The sequence below is a fragment of the Equus asinus genome, chromosome 20 (genome assembly GCF_041296235.1).
Source record: "Equus asinus isolate D_3611 breed Donkey chromosome 20, EquAss-T2T_v2, whole genome shotgun sequence".
Lineage (NCBI taxonomy): Eukaryota > Metazoa > Chordata > Mammalia > Perissodactyla > Equidae > Equus > Equus asinus.
The window spans coordinates 101,139,399-101,158,417 of record NC_091809.1 but is presented as its reverse complement, the minus strand read 5'-3'; the positions used below and the strand labels follow the sequence as shown (position 1 = coordinate 101,158,417).

General features: G+C 46.3%; 1 protein-coding gene across 1 annotated transcript; it reads right to left on the bottom strand.

Moving 5' to 3' along the window:
* Positions 1-509: 509 nt before the first annotated feature.
* Positions 510-3,793, bottom strand: LOC123279014 (serum amyloid A protein). The gene is made up of 4 exons (XM_070491279.1): positions 3,726-3,793; positions 3,200-3,288; positions 1,242-1,380; positions 510-810 (listed from the first exon to the last, which is right to left on the bottom strand). Exons 2-4 carry the CDS (start codon positions 3,282-3,284, stop codon positions 648-650), a joined length of 387 nt encoding a protein of 128 aa, XP_070347380.1. The 5' UTR covers positions 3,285-3,288; positions 3,726-3,793; the 3' UTR covers positions 510-647.
* Positions 3,794-19,019: the final 15,226 nt, after the last annotated feature.

Here is a 19,019-nt window from a genome sequence, read left to right as displayed (position 1 = left end):
AATAAAGTGATGATGATAGAGTGCCGTGAAACTGCTCTGAGACATTTCTTGGATGGCACGGATAGAAATTGGTTAATAATTGGATTTGTAGGTGTTGCTGGGGAATGAGCAGAAGACCAAGGTGTGAGTTGCAGGAGCAGGATTCCACAGTCCACACCTTCCGTGGCTGTGCCTCCTGTCCCCAGACAGAGACCACTGAGGAATACAATTAAAGGGAGTCGGCCCTGGAGTCAGAGAAGGTGACAAGACATAACTGACAGGGACTGAGGAGGCCTGGACACAGAGAGACCAGGAAAAAGCACCAATGTAACCAGAGGGGCCTGCAGAGGGGAGCGGGGCTGATGAGGGGAGGGTCCTGCAGGATGTCTGTCCTGTGTGATGCTGAGACTGTCTCCCCTGGACCCACACACACGGGCACAGGGTCACCCTTCACCTCAGTGTCCTTCCATCACCCCCTGGGAACAAACGGGCAGTCCTTAGACCAAAGAATAGCACGCGGTTTCAACAAATTCAATCTCTTAAGCATTTATTAGACAGTAATTCTGTGACCCCCCACTGGCTTCTGTGGCCATAGACCTCAATAACTGGGTGTCCCTGCCCTCAGGGTGCTCACAGCCCATCTCCTGAGAGCAGAGTGAAGAGGAAGCTCAGTACTTGTCAGGCAGGCCATGAGGTCTGAAGTGATTGGGGTCTTTGCCGCTCCGGCCCCATTCATTGGCAGCCTGGTCGGCTCTCGAGTCCTCTGCTCCACGGCCGCTGCCTCCAAAACTGAAACGGTCGGTGAATCTCTGAAAATTCTCTCTGCCATCACTGATGGAGGAGAACAGGCAGGAGATTAATCCGGGGCTGATGAGCAATAGCCCCACCCTTCCTGACTCTCATCTTTCCCAGGGATGGCTCTGAGAGGAGCCAAGGAGAGAGGGGCCCATACACTCAGCCTGCCCCGGCACAGCCCACCCAGCCTCACTGATCCCCTGATGCTGGGTGAACAGCACCCAGAGAGGAGGGTTGGGAATCACTCCTTGGAGCTCACTTTCTCTTTTGGGAGCAGGGGTCACATGTGTTCACCAGCCACACTCTGGCTCTGCTGCCACTGGGCACAGATGGAGAGGTTGGACAGGATGCACGCAAGGAGGAGATCATATCTCCCGCAAGACCCCTCACCCGGGTCTGCCCCTCCTGATCCCCAAAGGCAGCCCAGCTCTGCGCACCCACCCCTGCACCCTCAAGCCCTGAGTCACCTGATGACTTTAGCAGCCCAGGCGCCCCCAGGGCCCCTCCTGGCAGCGTCATAGTTCCCGCGGGCGTGGAAGTATTTGTCTGCACCTATGTAATTGGCTTCTCTCATGTCCTGGTAAGCTCTTAGCATGTCCCAAGTCCCTGGAAAGGAAAGGACACGGGCAAAGGGACACAGGGTGAACAGAAAGACTGTGACATCCCTTAGAGAAGAATCTTGAATGCAGAACCATCCACTTACTCCATTTCAGCCTGAGCTCATAGCACCTTGGATTCCATAGGATGAGGAGCACATTGCTAATCCCAGTTGGCGTCTCCAGCACACTCTAATGAGAGTCAGTGAGGTGGGCACAGCCGAGCTGTTGGGTGATCGGACCCTCGTGATGCTGTCTGTGTGCTCCATCTCCCTTGAGGTCCACATCTTATGTTTAAGGTAGAGAAGGGAGGTATGGTTATGGAACAGGATTTCTCCACTTCAGCACTATTGAAACCGCGAGTCAGACACGTGTGTGTTGAGCAGGGCTGTCCTGAGCACTGGCAGACGTTGAGCACCGTCCCTGCCCTCTACACCCTAGAGCAGCAGTACGCTCCCCAGGTGACAACCAAAATGTTCCACACATTGCCAAATGTCCCAGAGCACAAGACTGCCCTTGGTCAAGAACCACTGCTACAGAATGAAGGACATATGAGACTATGCAGGGGATGTGGGTGGGTGAGGTGGTGCCATGAAGACAGACTTGGGGAAGGCTGCAGACATATAGCACTTGTGTCCTGACACCTAAGAAAAATGAACTTGCAGACGGAATGCACATAATTGTGACTCGAGTCCCTGGGAGCGCTAGGGGCCTAAATGGCATCCTGAAAACCTTCTCGATAGACTGTCCTGCTGACGTGGGTGCTGAGGAAAGCAGCGCTGGAGCCATGGTTCTTTTCTCAGGCTCGGCTGCACTTCCTAACAACTGTGGGGTATTGGAAGTCTGATGGGATCACACCCCAGGTCAAAGCCTCACACTCTGAGGGTGGCACTGAGGCCTCAGCAGTTTTAAGGCTTCCAGGGGACTCCAGCCTGCCGCTGGTTGATGTGCCCTGAGCCCTAGGAAGTGGTACCCACACCATCTACCTGGGAAGAGCTCTGGCCTCGTGCACACCGGTGTTCAGACCTCTGCTCTGCCACCTGCTGACTGGCGGACAGTCCCTGGGCAATGGACTCAGCTGCTCTAAGCCTCAGTTTCCCCCCTTCGAAGTGGGGGGCAGAGGTGTTTGGAGGTATTCTGCAGTTAATGTAGGTGATCAACTGCCACAGCTTGACCACAGCTGCCCCTGTTTGCCTAGAACCATCCCAGTTAGCACTGAGTGAGTGTCGGAAAACCCCTCCGGCAAGAGCAAACCAGGATAGTTGATCCCCCTAATTGCATGAACGTGCTCAGTTCCTAGTGGAGCCTTCACATATGTTATTATTCTTTTTTTACCAGTTAACAGTCTAGAAATGGGTAGGAAGCCGACTAAACCAGGGACAGCGTCACTGACAACAGGAACCATCAGCAAGAGCTGAGTGAAGGACTCTCTAAACTATCCAGTTAGGAAATGGAGAGAGAAAGGGAGGGAGGGAGGGAGGGAGGGAGAAGGGGCCAGAGGGCAGAGGGAGGGCGCAGGAAAGAGAAGAAGAAAAGATGGAGAGCTCAATCAGGTTTATGCAACTTCGTCTGAGGAAACTTTATCCCGCTTCAGGACTTCTTTTGTGTCTTCCATTCAAACCTACCTTTCAGTGGGAATCATCATTGTCCTTTCTCTAGTCACTGATTGAAATAAATCCTGTGGTTTTTAATCCGTTTGAGGAAAAGCTCCCCAAACCCCTGGCACATGCAGCACCTAGGACAACACAGCCTAGGACAGCAGCTCCACCCTTGAGAGTGCTCAGGTGGATCCTAGTGGCCGGGGATGCCACCCCCTCCATCAGCCTTACCTCGAGCAGCCTCTCCAAGGAACGATAACAAGCCGCTGGCTCCCAGGACCAAGGAGCAGAAGATGAGGCCTGTGAATAGCTTCATGGTGCTGCAATGAACGGAGAGAGTCAGGGAGACTCGGACAAGACGGGCACACACCCTCGGGCGTGTGTGTCAAAGGGAGCCTGGTTGGATTTCCCACTGTTCTCGGTAGACTCTTAGTGGATCATCGAGCAAACACTGCAGGAGGCCCTCACTCAGAGCCACAGCCTTCAGTTCTGAACCCATCACCCCTGAACCCAAGACTCTCCGGGGTCACCAGGGCGGCCTTGATGGAGGAGAGGGCAGTTAGGACCAAATTGTCCCTCCATACAGACCCCTATTACTAATCAAAAACCATGTCCCATTTGCACAGTGTCAGCCCAGACCTCACACAGGACAAACCCAAAACAGAATAATTGTTTTTGGAGGCAATAACAATCTTTCTGGGAAAGAGAAAGCAGAGTAAGTCTTTTAAACATATCCCTCTTTGGAGCGGTCCCTCACCTGACTTCCAGTGAGCAGGGCTGCCGGTCCCTGCCTCTGGGGAGAGGTGGCTGCTTTTTATACTCAGCCTTCCCTGCTGGGGTCACAGGAGGCAAGAAAAGAAAGACTCGCTGCCTGGGTTAAAGTCCCTCCAGGTCACTTCCCCTAGAAAGCTGCAAAGGCACACTTACCGGACACCAGCAGTTGTCTCCATGCACAGGTCATTTCCCGGATTGTGCAACCCTGAGGGAGCAAGGCAGGCTGCTGGGCCTTGGCGGCCGTCAGGCCCAGAGGATGGCTCTGCTGTCAGAGTTGTGGGGTTTGAGGGGGGCCATCTGGGGAAGGGGAGAGGAAGGCTGTGGAGCCCCAGGATGGTCACCTGGGCTGCTGGAAGGTGTGGGGTTAGAGGACGGCTCCTCCGGCCAGGACTTTGCTCCACTGGACACTTCCTCAGATGGTGCCTGCCGGGCCGGCAGCAGATGTGTCAGAACTTCAATTCCTCTCAGCTCCTGTCTAAAGCCCTGAGCTTCAAAACTGACAGGCGGCCCACCCAGTCTCCTGGATGCTCCTTCCAGCGCTCTGCCTGCGTGGCTCAGCTTTCAGCTCCAAGGCTCAGAAAAGTCTGCTCGGCTGCTCTGCCAGTGAGGAAGTGTATTATCTAACCTGCGCCTGAGGTGGGGGCATTGGTGTGGGGCCTTCCTTGTTCCCCCTCCGCCCCCAAATGCTGGAGACACCTCACATCGGGAGTGAGAGTGTTTTGGTGCAAGGAACTAACGTGGAAACTCTAAGAAACCTGTATTAGCACAGAGGGAGGTAACGTCTGTAACGGGAAAATGGCAGCCCAACGGGAGACCTGCCAGGCTCCCAGTCAGGGGAATGTGTGGCGAGCCCTTTGTCACCTATATTTTCCTGGGTAGTCACTGTCTGGCCCATTGTCACTGTGAGTCAAAAACATCAGTAGGGTCAGCCCAGCAAGCTGAGTCCTTTATAGAAATGAGCTGAGCCCCCAACTCTTGAGCAAAAATATGCTGGTGCCTCTTCCTAACCAGAAACCTAGAAAGAGAATTCTGGGGGCTTTAGCTCAGCCCAGACAAGTCGACATCGCTCCAAGGTGTCTGAGGGCAGATCGAAGAGAAAGGCTGCTTCTCTGCCCGAGACCTAGTGACGTTCATTCTTCCTCCTTCCTTTTGCTGGAATTTTTTGGACTTGCCAGAAAGTACTACTTTTTTTGACTTTCAACTCTCTGCCTGTTTACTCGACTTTTCTCTTGTCATTATTTTCTAATATAAATAGACACAGAGTCTCAAACTCTCAGACTTCATTTGAAGAAGAAATCTGGCGAATGGTAGAAGATGTGCCAAGATGTTCTTGTGACTCTGCAAAGATATCCTACATGTGTTTATGCCGCTTGGGACAAAAGATGTCGGTTACATCCATCCTAACGTTGTTACCAGAGTGACAAATCCTCAGTGAAGACAGCCAAGCTGGCTGCTTCTTTGGAGGTTAAAAGTACAGGGAATGCAAACAATTCTGAGGTCCAGTTGCCTGATAAGACCACTAAAAAAAAAAAAACCTCTTCCATGAAACAATTTACTTTAAATTAACAATAGAAGCCATGTCTGTTCATCCACAGGTGCTCACCGAATCCTCCTGCACGCCAGCACTCCTGCACGGGCTGGGACATCCCTAGCCTTGTGGTGTTGAATTGTAGCGATCAGTCAATGAGGATGTAACACAAATAGTGTCACCCCTCATTATCAAAACTGAATCCATTCCTGACAATGTGTTGGGTGGCAATTATGTTTTGGGGTCAGGGGTAGCAAATTTTTGAACACCAATTTTTTATAATTGAAAAAAATAATAATCCCTTCTTAGCCAATTTTCCCAAAATATTATCAGAACCACTGGAACAGCTCTTTAACAATCTACCAAGGAGATCCACACAATATAAAACAATTAAAGCACCGATTACCTAATTATGTAATACTTAATGAGCCCATTAGTGGGTGTTTTGTGTGCAATCCACCATAATACTCTAGAAAGTTGGACACAAATTCCATTTTCTCTCTATACTGTAACCATTATGTACCACAAATCTTAAAGGTTAAAAATATTGCTAAAGATGATGAATGCAAATAATTTTCGCATAATAAAATATACAGGAATTTTGGTGACAGAATAAATGAATAGGTACATATATAAGATTTGTCTGTGTCCCAATTCCAGGAGTTGGTGACAGTCTTTTCTACTTGGCACTGGAAATTCTGCATACAGATGGGTGTGAACAATGGGCTGAAGCTACAGATGATGGAATTATGAAACACACACACATACACACACTCGCAAAATGGATGTCTGGGTTGCCCTTACTTTCTATCACACAAGCCCTGATAATGTGAGACTGTGTTTACAGTTAAATTTTTGAGTGGATCGTAACGTTTATGTCTTGATCACTCACTAGCAACAGGCATCACTGTTGTGTGCATGATCTAAACCTAAGGGTGGCCTTAGGTAGTGACGTGGACAGGTCGCCCCTAGTAACAGGAGAGGCAGCAGAGAACCCGGGAATAAACGCAGGCAGCTCGGTGGATTTCAAGGTGGGAGCCCATGGAAGTTCATTTCTGACCGCTCCTCTTTTTCAGTGAAATAGGCAGGAAAGGCATCACCTGAGAGGAAGATGGAGGAAGAGGATGTGTGGAGGGTCTAGGAGAGAAGTGCAAACGGTCACCTAGGAGAACGGCAGAGTGAACGAACTTGGAGAGTGTAGCAGGATTGCAAGGCACTGGACGTTACGAATTTAAAGTGAGACTAGTTACCCTGCTTGTGTATTTTCCTCTGACCACATTCAGTTGTCAAGGTCCTGACTTGAAGTAGGTGGGAATTGGATATCACCACTCAATATGTACTTGTTGAATTGCTGAGCGAATTAATACACACAAAGGTCAGAGAAGGATTCATTTAAAGATGAGGGAAGGTCATAGGCTACAGGGAGAGAGTTCACAAAGGGAGAGTGACTGAGGGTGAAACTAGGGCAAAACACATACTCCAAGGTCCATGGGCCCACAGAAACCCTGGGAATGGGGTTGCCCTGAGGGTAGCAGGAGCAGGTCTTTCTCTGATAAACGAATGAAAGGAGAGGTGATGAGGATGATGGATTTTGAGATGGAGGATAGAGAACTGAGGGAAACCAGGAGCACTGGTCCTTCACCTGTCACAGGACTCATCATTCTCTACCTGTCGGCATTTCTGAGTTTGGCTGCACAGCGCACAAGTACCAGGGGTAAACCCTGTCTGGCTTATTGATGGACAATCTGCTGTCTCTCTCACCCCTAGTACAGCGTCCCACCTATCACAGGTTCGCAGTCATTTTCATTGATTGAATGATTCAATGAGCAAACGAACGAGAAGTAATCTGCATAGAATGATAGAGGTGGTGTGACGGTGGAGTTTGGAAGTTGAGAAGAATGGAAAAGCTTTGAAACAATGGTGTGCACTGTGTAGTGTTAGTCATTCAGAAATGAACATGCACATTGTTTGTATGCAGTAAAACGTCGGGCTCTTTGAAATGTCTGAACTTATTGTCAAAAAATATATCCTGAAAGCAAACGCTTACCACCACCTCTCCCTGCACCCCGTTATTTCGCACCATCATCTGGATTATTGTGGTGAATCCCTAACTGCCTTCCATGTTTCCACCCTCGTCCCCAACAGGTGTCTTCTCAAAACAGCATTGAAACTGTTAAAACACAACATAGATCAAGTCACTCTGTGCTCAAAACTCTGAAGAGGTTCCCACTTTCACTCATAATTGAAGCCAAATCCCTTAAAATGGCTTAGGAGAGTCTCCTGTAATTGTCCCACTCAACCTCATTGCCTGCTTTTCTCCTCGGGCTCCCCTTGCTCCAGCCACAGTGGTCTTCTCCCAATTCTTCAAATCCCCCAGACGCAGCTCGCTTGCACTAGCTATTCCTTCCATTGTGGAACATGCTTTATCCAGGTATTTGCGTATCCGTGCTTTGCGGAGAGCGAGATCTTAGATTTCTGGATGCTGGAAGGTCAACACTATAATTTTGTCACTGGGAGTGTTGGCAGTGAGTACATTGGAACCAGGGCTGTGAGGGAAATGTGGAAATTTTCCATGAAGATGGGAGAAGAGTGGAGAGATGTATCAATAAACATAATAGAGACAGGCTTTGGCCCCAATAATTACTAATCAGATTGCCTATTTCAGATGTAACTGGCAGGTGTTTTAGGAATGCAGATTCCTGGGGCAGAATCTTCTAGGTTCTGATTCAGCAGGTTTGGAGTGGACTTCAGGAATGCCTGTCTTTGAAACTCTCCGTGTTGTGGCAATCACTTGTGCTGATAACATTGGTGAGGCCGGAGAGAGGGTGGCAGGGACCTAAGAGAAGACACTCACAGAGCATGGAGCCAAAGAACGTGGAGATGACAGTGGGAGCAAAGAGGATATAGACCCCGCTTTTCCCTTCTATTGTTCAGGAATGGCAGGAGGTGTACCCCAGGGGAGATGATAATAAAGTGGAATCAACATGGGAAAGGGAAGTTTCAGGATTTTGTAACCAGGAAGGAAATAGGCAGAGATAAAGGGGAGACCCACAGAGCCTTCTCGCTCAGGGCTCCTTGGCGGCAGCAGGGGAAGACCAGATGGGGAGTACAGAGGGTTGAGACTGATTCACAGAGAAATTAGTTTATGTGCAGTGAAAGTGGGGACGGGACCACAGGGGTAAAGGGAGCATTGGTTTAGCGTATTGCTTAGTGACAGCAGGCTGTAATGATTGATTGCTCTGGGCTGAGTGTGGGTGCTGTGCTGTGAAGGCTGGTATGCGGGAGCCCGTGGAATCACCCCTCAGGGCCCAGATGGAGTGTAAAGGGAAACACCGGGGATGCTCTTCTGCCCTCCTGCCTTAGGTGCTGAAGTCTACTATGAACAGAAGTTCCAGAGCCAATGGAGGGACAAAGGAGGAGAGTAGGGGAAAGAGAGGTTAGTGAGGGTAGATAAGGCTTAGTCCCAACACATGTTGAATACCAAAAACTTATAAATCAGAAATGAGTTTTCATGCTGACACACAGCATTCAAATTTGGAGGCAAGAGGCCTAAAGGGCCAGGTCTTCCTACTTCTTGAGAGCTCTAATTTCCGGAAAGAGGATCCAAGTTTTCTCCCTAGAAAACAGGTGCTTTGTTTATCTATGAATCTGTCTTTCACTGAGTCATAGGCTACTCCTTCTCTCACACGTACACCAGATCTCCTAGGAGTGACTGGCTTTTACCCATTAAAACACAATCCACCTTCAAACTCCTTTCTGATGAAGAATTGATATAGACTATGCATGGATCACTCAAGGACCAGAAGTGAGGCCCCGCACAATGCCTGGCCCGTGTCCTTCTATTCCAGTTCCTTGTCTTCGTAACTTAACGAATGTTCCTTTCTGGGAACTTGTATGCCCCTTGAAAATATGAGGGATGGTTTCTGATAAGTGCTGGTTGGATGATTTGGTTTGGGAGAATGCCATCAGACACAGCCATCTCAGCTTCTGGCTGTAGAAATCTGGACTTTGCCACATTCCATTATTGCTAGTGTGTCTCTAACAGAAAGTTCCGTTACAAAACACCAGCATACTTTTCCAGTAGAGATTGTGACACTGAGTTCCCATCACGGATCCTAACACCCAGCCACCTGGATTTGGCGGCATCATGGCATAGAAGCTAAGAGCCAAGCTCCAGATTCAGACAGACCGAGTCTGACTTCTTCTCTGTCATGTACTCATATTGTGGAAGAGCATTTACTGACCTGGAGAAGTGTAGATGGTGTCTTCAGGCAAAAAGAATGTAATAGGATATGATCCCACTTGTGTTCAAAGACATTTTCCCACAGTGAAACACAACCTAGGAAGTTGCACATCTAATGGTATCCATGTTTCTAGGTCGTGGGAAGTGTTCGTGTTTTCTGGGCTTTCATAATTCCCTAAATGACATGTTCATTTATTCTCTCACTCATCAACTATTCATTGAGTGCCTTCTATGCGAGAGCCACTACACCAGATGTTGGGCCTACATTTGTGGGAGGGAGGTGAGAAATGATCGGATCCAAGCTATGTCTTCATGATTTGAGACTTGTATTTGGGGAGAATAATGGTTATACACATGTAGAAAGCTCATGCTTCTTTGAGGATAAAATCAGTAAGATTTCAATAAATAAATGGATAAGATGATATATACAAAACAAAACAGTGGGGGCTGACCCAGTGGCATAGTGGTTAGGTTCACATGCTCTGCTTCAGTGGCCCCAGATTCACCAGTTTGGATTCTGGTCGTGGATCTACACACCACTCGTCGAGCCATGCTGTGGTGGCATCCCAAATACAAAATAGAGGAAAATTCCCACAGATGTTAGTTCAGAGACGATCTTCCTCAAGCAAAAAGAGGACGATTGGTGACAGATGTTAGCTGAGGGCCAATCTTCCTCAACAACAAAACCCCCTAAAAAACAGAAGAGGGAAGGGAAGGTACCACTCATCCTCCTAAGCCTGTTGTCTCTCCCAAAGGGCCACCATCCCCAGGGACTAACGTCCTTACTCACTCCCATCCTGTCCTCCTTCAAATGAATAAAATCAGAAATGGCTCAGCTGTCAAGTGGCTCCCGCTATTTTTCTTCCTGCCGTCCCTCCAGCCAGCAGGCTATGGATCACAGCTGGTGGGAGGACAGGAGGAAGGACTTCCCTCCTCTTTCTTCCACCTAACAAGCTGATCATCAGGACCGTAGAAAGATCAACATTTTCACTGAGAGTGTGCACTCCTATGCTGTTGGGAGTGTGTCCTCTTCTCACGAAGCCCAAACCCGCATGGAGAGAGACCCTTTCCTCCCAGCCCGGAGTTTCCAATCTGGGCTCTCCAGTCCCCAGGAGCCCGTGACTCAATCCCATCTGTCCTTGGTTCTGCGTCTCTTCCCTCAAAGGCTGTTAGCTGAGGCTTGTTGCTCCTCTGAAGCCTCCTGGACTCCACCTGAGGGAAAGGATCAAGGTCAGGGACCTGCAGGGGACGTGGTGGGTTCAGTCACCAGCCCCCTGTCTGCCACATTGAGCCCACCCTCAGAGTCTGGAACTGCTGTTGCCAACGTACAAAAAGGCTGTGCATCGTTTCAAACTATTTTCTTTTCTTTCCTTAAAACATTTCCAAAGGGGAGTAGAGAATTATAGACAACTCAAAACCCAACACCTCTGATGGAATTGTGTGGTATTGATGAGACTAAGGACTCACTTGGGGAGGGGACATTTTTAAAGTGCCAATAATTCTTCTTAGGTTTTCTGAATTTTCAAGCGATTATTAAGTACATCTTATGAATCATCATGAAACCTTCTGTATCAGTTGGGCTATTCAAATATTGAAGTTGCTAAGTGTGTTTTTCTATTTTATAACAGAGAAAAGGTTTTCATTCTAAATATATAATAAGATGTTGTATCAGAAAGAGACTCGTTTTTCTTTTACATTCATGCAACATGGGAAATGTACCACTTATGACTGAGCAAAGCCAAATTTGTAGATTTACCGGACAGTCTGTCTCAATCTGATTAGTCGGCAACATGCGGAGTGCTTGTTTAGCTCTCTGTGTCCTAAACATCTGGAACTCCCTGCTCCTCTCACCCTCAGAGAGCCATGACTTACAACACATGGTTCAATGAACAAAACATGCTTTCAGGTCCAAGTGATTTGTCTTCCAATTTTCCTCTGATTAAAGCTCTCTGCCCACGTGGAGACTCACATCTCTCTTGACACAGCATCTCCTTCCATAATCCCAGTAGTGTATCTTCTGGGGAGACCTGCTGGGTGGGCACACTGCCCAGAAGCTGAGCCCTCCGCTTCTCTGAAGCCCCCAGCCTGACTCAGAAGCTCCAGGCTCCCCACGTGAACTCCCAGGGCTGGGGGGCTCACAGCAGGCAGACCTGACCCCACCAGATCTTAGAAGGGAACCTGGGGCAGGCGTCACTCACAGAAAGATTGGGGATAATGATCATGTGAGCCCCTGCTGGCATGCCTGCCCTTCTTGGCACACACATGTGCTCACCCGAGGCCCAGCGTACTTGAGAAGAGGCTATAATTACTGGCATTTAGACCAGTGAGAAGACTTCAGTGTCAGGGATGAATTAAGCCTATGACTTCCTGGGGTCCAGATAGCTGTAGGTCCCAGTTCTATTTCCTATCTTTCACCAGGACTGCTCATTTTTCCAACTCAAATCCTGTGGGATCCCTCAGACTGGTGGGGAGTCATCGGGGAAGGAAACCAGACCTTCAGCCCAACCCCCTCCCAACTCCAGTGAGACGTATAAGCTCCAAATTCTGAGTTTCTTTAACGCAACAGGGCCAACGCCTCACCTTGCCTATCAACTAGTATTCCTGCCTGGCTGAATCGAGATGCTTCCCCTCCCACTGATGACGTGTGTGGCTTTTTTGTTATGGTTGTTTTTTCAATTCTTAACAGTTTTGGCTCTCTTTTCTGCTTGAAATACTTGGAAGAATAAGAAAGTTTCTGCTTTAAGATATAGGTTTTATCATTACTCAGGTATGGCAAGGCCAACAGATCAGGAGACGACTGCCAGCGAAACGATAGTTTGTTACTCACAGATCCCAAAAGAAGGTTGCATGCCACACCTCAGGGGGCCATCTAGGGAAGCAGCCAGGATAGGGCAAGGGGCAGAGGGAGTGGGGCCACTGTGGGGAGGAGCCTTTATTGTGGTTTCTGTGGTAGGAACAGTTCAGGCAGGGTAAGCAGGCTTAGGATTGGCTAGTTTGAATAATTTCAGCCAGCTCGGGCACAGGGGCCGGGCCTTAGTTGTCTGGTACTTGGCCCTTGATGGTTAGGGCAGGTGGCTAGTGGGCCAGAGTGTGGGGTCTCCACAGAGGAGGCGGATGGGGCGTGGGCTCTGGATTGGTTGGTGTGCTTGCGAAAGGTGCACTCACAGGTTAGTCATTTATGTTCTCCAGGAATTGGCCAGCTCTGGGAGGGGCTGTCCCGCCAGGGTCAGCAAGGCCTGTGACGTCAAAGCATCACAAATACAGACATGATTAACACAACTTCTGAGGCACCCTTGATTGGCTCAAGCATCCTGCAGTTGTCTGGTGAGCCAGGCTGTGTGAGGCTCAGTCCCGTGGAGGTTCCACCCTTGCCCGGCTTGCTGTATCTTGTTGTACATCCCTACAACCTTTGCTATCCTACCTCCAATGTCTCCAGTCTCAGTCCACACCTAGGAGTCCACTCTTCCTCTCTCTGCAGAGTGGTCAAGAGCCCAGTGACCTCCTCCACGGCAGATTCCACCACGTTCTAGAGCTTTTGTCAGTCGAGCGCAAGTGCCTCCTTTTCCCAGCTTTTACACATTTTGCACCTAGCCTACCGTTCCACAATGGAGAGTGCACTCTCTAAGTCCTCCATAACCTGTCTGCACCCATCCTGGGGACAGTTCGTTCCCATGTCCCCAGTGCGTTCCATCCACTGTTCACTTGGTCTCTCCTTGGCCTGCCCCGCACCTCAGGCCACAGTCCTGTCACCAGGTGCCAGAGTACAGGCTGCACTGTGTGTCCTAGAGCAGGGAGGATGAGATCTGATGCCCACTGGGTCTTTCCCTCTCTGCTCCATCTCTCCTGAAGCATCCCCAGGGGCAGTCCCAAATCTCCGTTCCCCAGGCGCAGTCCAACATCAGTTTAACATTCCCCGCAGGATGGTGGTGGGCAGAGGGGTACACACATTTCTCCACAGGCCCCCACTGCTCTCCATCGGGTTGTGTCATTCGGGCCTGGGGTAAGGAGGGTCTTCAAAGCTGTGCGGCTCCACCTCTCGGCACCCATTCTGGATGTAACCGGAGCTGCAAACAGCTCTCAGTTCTCCTGCCCCCCGAGTCACCCTCTGCCCCGGAGAGAGAGGAGCAGTCACAGCAGTCTCCCCACTTGGTTTAATCCCAGGTTCATGCTTCTCAGAGACTAGGACATGCCCCTCTTTGCTCTCATCCTTTTAAATTGATTTAACTATTTACAGACCTGTATGCATCCATAAAGAATGAATTTGTTGCATTCCTAACAAAATTCCACTGGCAATTTTTAATTAGCATTGCGTTGAATTTATAAATTACTATGAGGAGAAGTGATGTCTTGACTAAACTAAAACATCCTCTCCATAAACATCTCCATTTTTTATCCCTTAGCAAATTTTCAAATTTTGTCTGTGAAAGTTTATGTACTTTTTTAGGTTATTTCCTAGACAGTTAATATATTTTTTTTCTGCTTTTTCTCCCCAAATCCCCCCAGTACATAGTGGTATTTTTCCGTTGTGAGTCCTTCTGGTTGTGGCATGTGGGACGCCAACTCAACATGGCCTTGTGAGTGGTGCCATGTCCGCACCCAGGTTCTGAACCGGCGAAACCCTGGGTCACCGAAGCGGAGAATGCAAACTTAACTGCTGGGCCGTGGGGCAGGCCCCTAGACAGTTAATATTTTTGGTACTATTTTGTGTTGTATTTTTTTTTAACTTTTAAGAATTGTTGTTGTCCAGAAATGCTATTGGTTTTTTCAATTTTGTCTTGAATACGGCACTCTCATTGAATTCTCTTAATAGTTCTAATAGTTGCCATTTGATTCTGAAGGGTTTTCTGTGTAAAAGGTATCATCTTGAGATAATGATAGGTTCATTTCTTCTCCTCCGTTTCTTACCCCTCTTAGGTTTCTTGTCTTCAGCCATGGCCAGGTCCTTCAGGAGGATGTGAAACTGAAGTGTAAGAGAAGGTCGTTCTGGTCTGATTCTTGGTCTTCTTGAGAATGCACCTAAGATTTCCTCATTATACATGAAGTTTGCTGTAGACAATGATTCTCAAACTTTTTAGTTTCAGGGTTCCATCACACTCTTAAAAATTATTGAGAACCCCAAAGAACTTTTATTTATGGAGACTCTATTTCTTGATATTTACCATACTGGAAAGAAAAAAAATTTAAACATTTATTAATTATTTAAAAACACAATAATAAATTAATTACGTCATAATAAATAATACATTTTTATGAAAAATAAACTTTTTCCTAAACAGAAGGAATTAGTAAGAAGAAAGTAGTTTTACATTTTTGAAACATTTTTAATGTCTGGCTTAATAGAGGACAGCTAGATTCTCATATCTGATTCTGCATTCAACATGTTGCAATATATTATTTGGGTTGAAGCATATGAAGAAAATTCAGCCTCACACAGATGTATAGTTGGAAAAGGGGAGAGTATTTTAAAGGCATTTTTAGACAATTTTGTCTATTCTTGGATATAACACCAAAACTTGATGAGTGGTTGTTTCCTACAGGTCAGTTGCAACGTCAAATCTAAAACCATATCAATGAACTTTCCATACCCTGTACATTCATGAGGAAATGAGAATGAAAAAGGGAAACAGTGTCATAGAATTATTGTGAAAACAGTTTGACCTCACAGATGCCTGAAAGCTCCTAAGAGATCCTTAGGGGTCCCTGGAACACACTTTGAGAACTGCTGATATAGATAATTGGTATTTTTGCCTTTGGTTTTAGAATCAAGGTTGTTCTACCCTCATAAAATAAATTACACAGCTTTCCTCCTTTTTCTATTTTATTAAACAACATGTATAGATTTTGGTAAAATGGTAATGTTTTTGTAGAAACTGAGTCTACATTTTGGGGGGAATTTGAGGGGATGGTCTCTATCATTTCAATTTATTTATGCATATGGTTCTATTTTAATTTTTCTATTTCTTCTTGTGCTCACTTTGGAATTTATGTTTTCCAAGAATATATTTATTTTCTCTGGGTTACCAAATTGATTGGCATATTTCTTTTCTCTCTGAGTCATGAATTCTTCCACTATTTCTACCTTTCCTGTTTATTTTTTCTCTTCTTGGGGATTCATATTGATAATTCTACTGCTACCCTACATCGTTTAAAAATTTCTAGGGGCCGGCCCGGTGGCGCAGCGGTTAAGTGCGCACCTTCTGCTTCTTGGTGGCCCGGGGTTTGCCAGTTTGGATCCTGGATGCGGACGTGGCACCTCTTGGCAAGCCATGCGGTGGCAGGTGTCCCACATATAAAGTGGAGGAAGATGGGCACGTATGTTAGCTCAGCGCCAGTCTTCCTCAGAAAGAAGAGGAGGATTGGCAGCAGTTAGCTCAGGGCTAATCTTCCTCAAAAAAAAAAAAAAGTTTCTAATAATTTCCTCCTGTTTCTTTCTGTTGCCTCTTGGGAAAGTCCCTGGAGCTGTTCTGCCAGCTAACTAATTTATTTATTTATTCTTTATCATGAAAGTATGTTCTTTATTGAGGTAACATTGGTTTATAACATTATATAAATTTCAGGTGTACATCATTATATTTCAATTTCTGTGTAGACTACATCAAGGTCACCACCCAAAACTAATTACCATCTGTCACCAACACATGTGCACTATCACCCCTTTCTCTCTCCTCCCTCTCCCATCCCCTCTGGTAACCACCAATCTCATCTCTGTATCTATGTGTGGCTTGTCGTTTTTATCTTCCGCTTATGAATGAAATCATGCGGTATTTGACTTTCTCTGTCTGACTTATTTTACTTAGCATAATACCCTCAAGTTCTATCCATGCTGTTGCAAATGGCAAGATTCCCTCGTTTTTATGGCTGAGTAGTATTCCATTGTGTATATATACCACACCTTCTTTATCCATTCATCCCTTGATGGGCAGTTAGGTTGTTTCCGAGTCTTGGCTATTGTGAATAATGCTGAAATGACCATAGGAGTGCAAATATCTTTACGCGTTCATATTTTCATGTTCTTTGGATAAACACCCAAAGTAGAATAACTGGGTCATACGATATTCCTATTCTTAATTTTTTGAGGAATCTCCACACTGTTTTCCATAGAGGCTGCACAAATTTACATTCCCACCAGCAATGGATGAGGCTTCCCTTTTCTCCACATCTCTCCAACACTGGTTATGTGTTGTCTTGTTAATTATAGCCATTCTCATGGGCATGAGGTGATATCTTATTGTAGTTATGATTTACATTTCCCTAATAATTAATGATGTTGAACATCTTTTCATGTGCCTGTTGGCCATCTGTATATCTTCTTTGGAAAAATGTCTGTTTAGATCCTTTGCCCATTTTTTAATTGGGTTGTTTGGTTTTTGTTGTTGAGTTGTATCAGTTCTTTATATGTTTTGCGTACTAAGCCCTTATCAGATATATGATTTGCAAATATCTTCTTCCAATTGTTAGGTTGTCTTTTCGTTCTGCTGATAGTTTCCTTTGCTGTGCAGAAGTTTTTAGTTTGATGTGTCCTATTTGTTTGTTTTTACTGTTGTTTCCCTTGCCTGGTGAGACATGGTATTCAAAAAGATACTGTTAAACCAATACCAAAAAGTGTACTGCCAATATTTTCTTCTAGAGTTTTATGGTTTCAGTCTGTCATTCAAGTCCTTAATCCCTTTTGAGTTAATTTTTGTGCATGGTGTAAGACAATGTCCTGCTTTCATTCTTTTGCATGTGGCTGTGCAGTTTTCCCAACACCATTTATTGAAGAGACTTCCCTTTCTCCGTCCAATATTCTTGGCTCCCTTGTCGACAATTAGCTGTCCATAGATGTGTGGGTTTATTTCTGGGCTCCTGATTCTGTTCCATTGTTCTGTGTGTTTGTTTTTGTGCCTGTACCATGCTGTTTTGATTACGATAGCTTTGTAGTATATTTTGAAACCAAGGAGTGTGATATCTTCAGCTTTGTTCTTTTTTCTCAGGACTCCTTTGGCTATTCAGAGTCTTTTGTTATTCCATATAAATTTTAGAATTATTTGTTCTATTTCCGTGAAAAATTTCATTAGGACTTTGATAGGGATTGCACTGAATCTGTAGATTGCTTTAGGAAGTATGGACGTTTTAACTACGTTAATTCTTCCAGTCCATGAACACAGAGTATCTTTTCATTTCTTTGTGTCTTCCTTGATTTTTTAGACAATGTTTCATAGTTACTAGTGTACAGATTTTTCACCTCTTTGGTTAAATTTATTCCTAGGTATTTTATTCTTTTTGTTGTGATTATAAATGGGATTGTGTTCTTAACTTCACTTTCTGCTATTTCATTGTTAGTGTATAGAAATGCAACTGATTTTTGTATGTTGGTGTTGTATCCTGCAGCTTTACTATATTTGTTTATTATTTTTAATAGTTTATTGGTGGATTCTTCAGGGCTTTCTATATATAATATCATGTCATCTGCATATAGTGACAGTTTTACTTCTCCCTTTCCAACTTGAACCCCTTTTATTTCTTTTTCTTGCCTGATGGCTCTAGCTAGGCCTTCTAATACCGGGTTAAACAAGAGTGGGGAAAGTGGGCATCCTTGTCTGTTTCCTCTTCTTAAAGGGATAGCTTTCAATTTTCACCATTCGGTCTGATGTTAGCTGTAGGTTTGTTGTTTATGGCCTTTATTACGTTGAGGTACTTTCCTTCTATACCCATTCTATTTGGAGTTTTTATCATAAATGGATGCTGTATCTTGTTGAATATTTTTAATGTTTTGTTGTATTCAGTTTGCTAGTATTTTGTTGAGGATTTTTGCGTCTGTTTCGCCTCAGGCCCAGCTAGGCTAGGGCGGCAGGATATCGTGCCGAGGGACCGAAAAAATGAACCAGACTCTGCAAATGACACATATAGGTTTATTGGGTCTTACTTATGGGAGTGTGTCCAGTGGCAGCCAGCTGGACGGAAGTGTGCACCTGCAACCACCCCCTAAGAGAAGCTTGCTTAAGTAGGCAGAGGAACAAAGGCTGCATGCTTGCCAGAGGGCTGTCCTTGGTACAACCAGCGTTCCCAGGAACAGTAGGTCACATGGAGGGGCAATGTGTCCCCGTAAGACGTGATGCTCTTTCTGTGGGATAAGGGAGGATCTGGGCTCCCAGGCCCAAATTGCTACAAATCCCCGTAGCTGGACTGCCTGCTCAGAAGGGCGCCGGAAGGACACATGGTTGCAATGGGCCTGGGGGCTTTTTCTGAGCAAGCGAGGCCCAGGCCCTACAGCATCTATGTTCATCAGTGATATTGGCCCGTGGTTTTCTTTTTTTGTGTTGTCCTTGTCTGGCTTTGGTATCAGGGTAATGTTCTCCTAGTAGAATGAGTTAGGAAGCCTCCCCTCCTCTTTAACTTTTTGGAAGAGTTTGAGAAGGACAGGTATTCAGTCTTCTTTGAATGTTTGGTAGAATTCACCAGGGAAGCTGTCTGGTCCTGGACTTTTGTTTTTTGGGAGGTTTTTGATCACTGTTTCAATCTTCTTG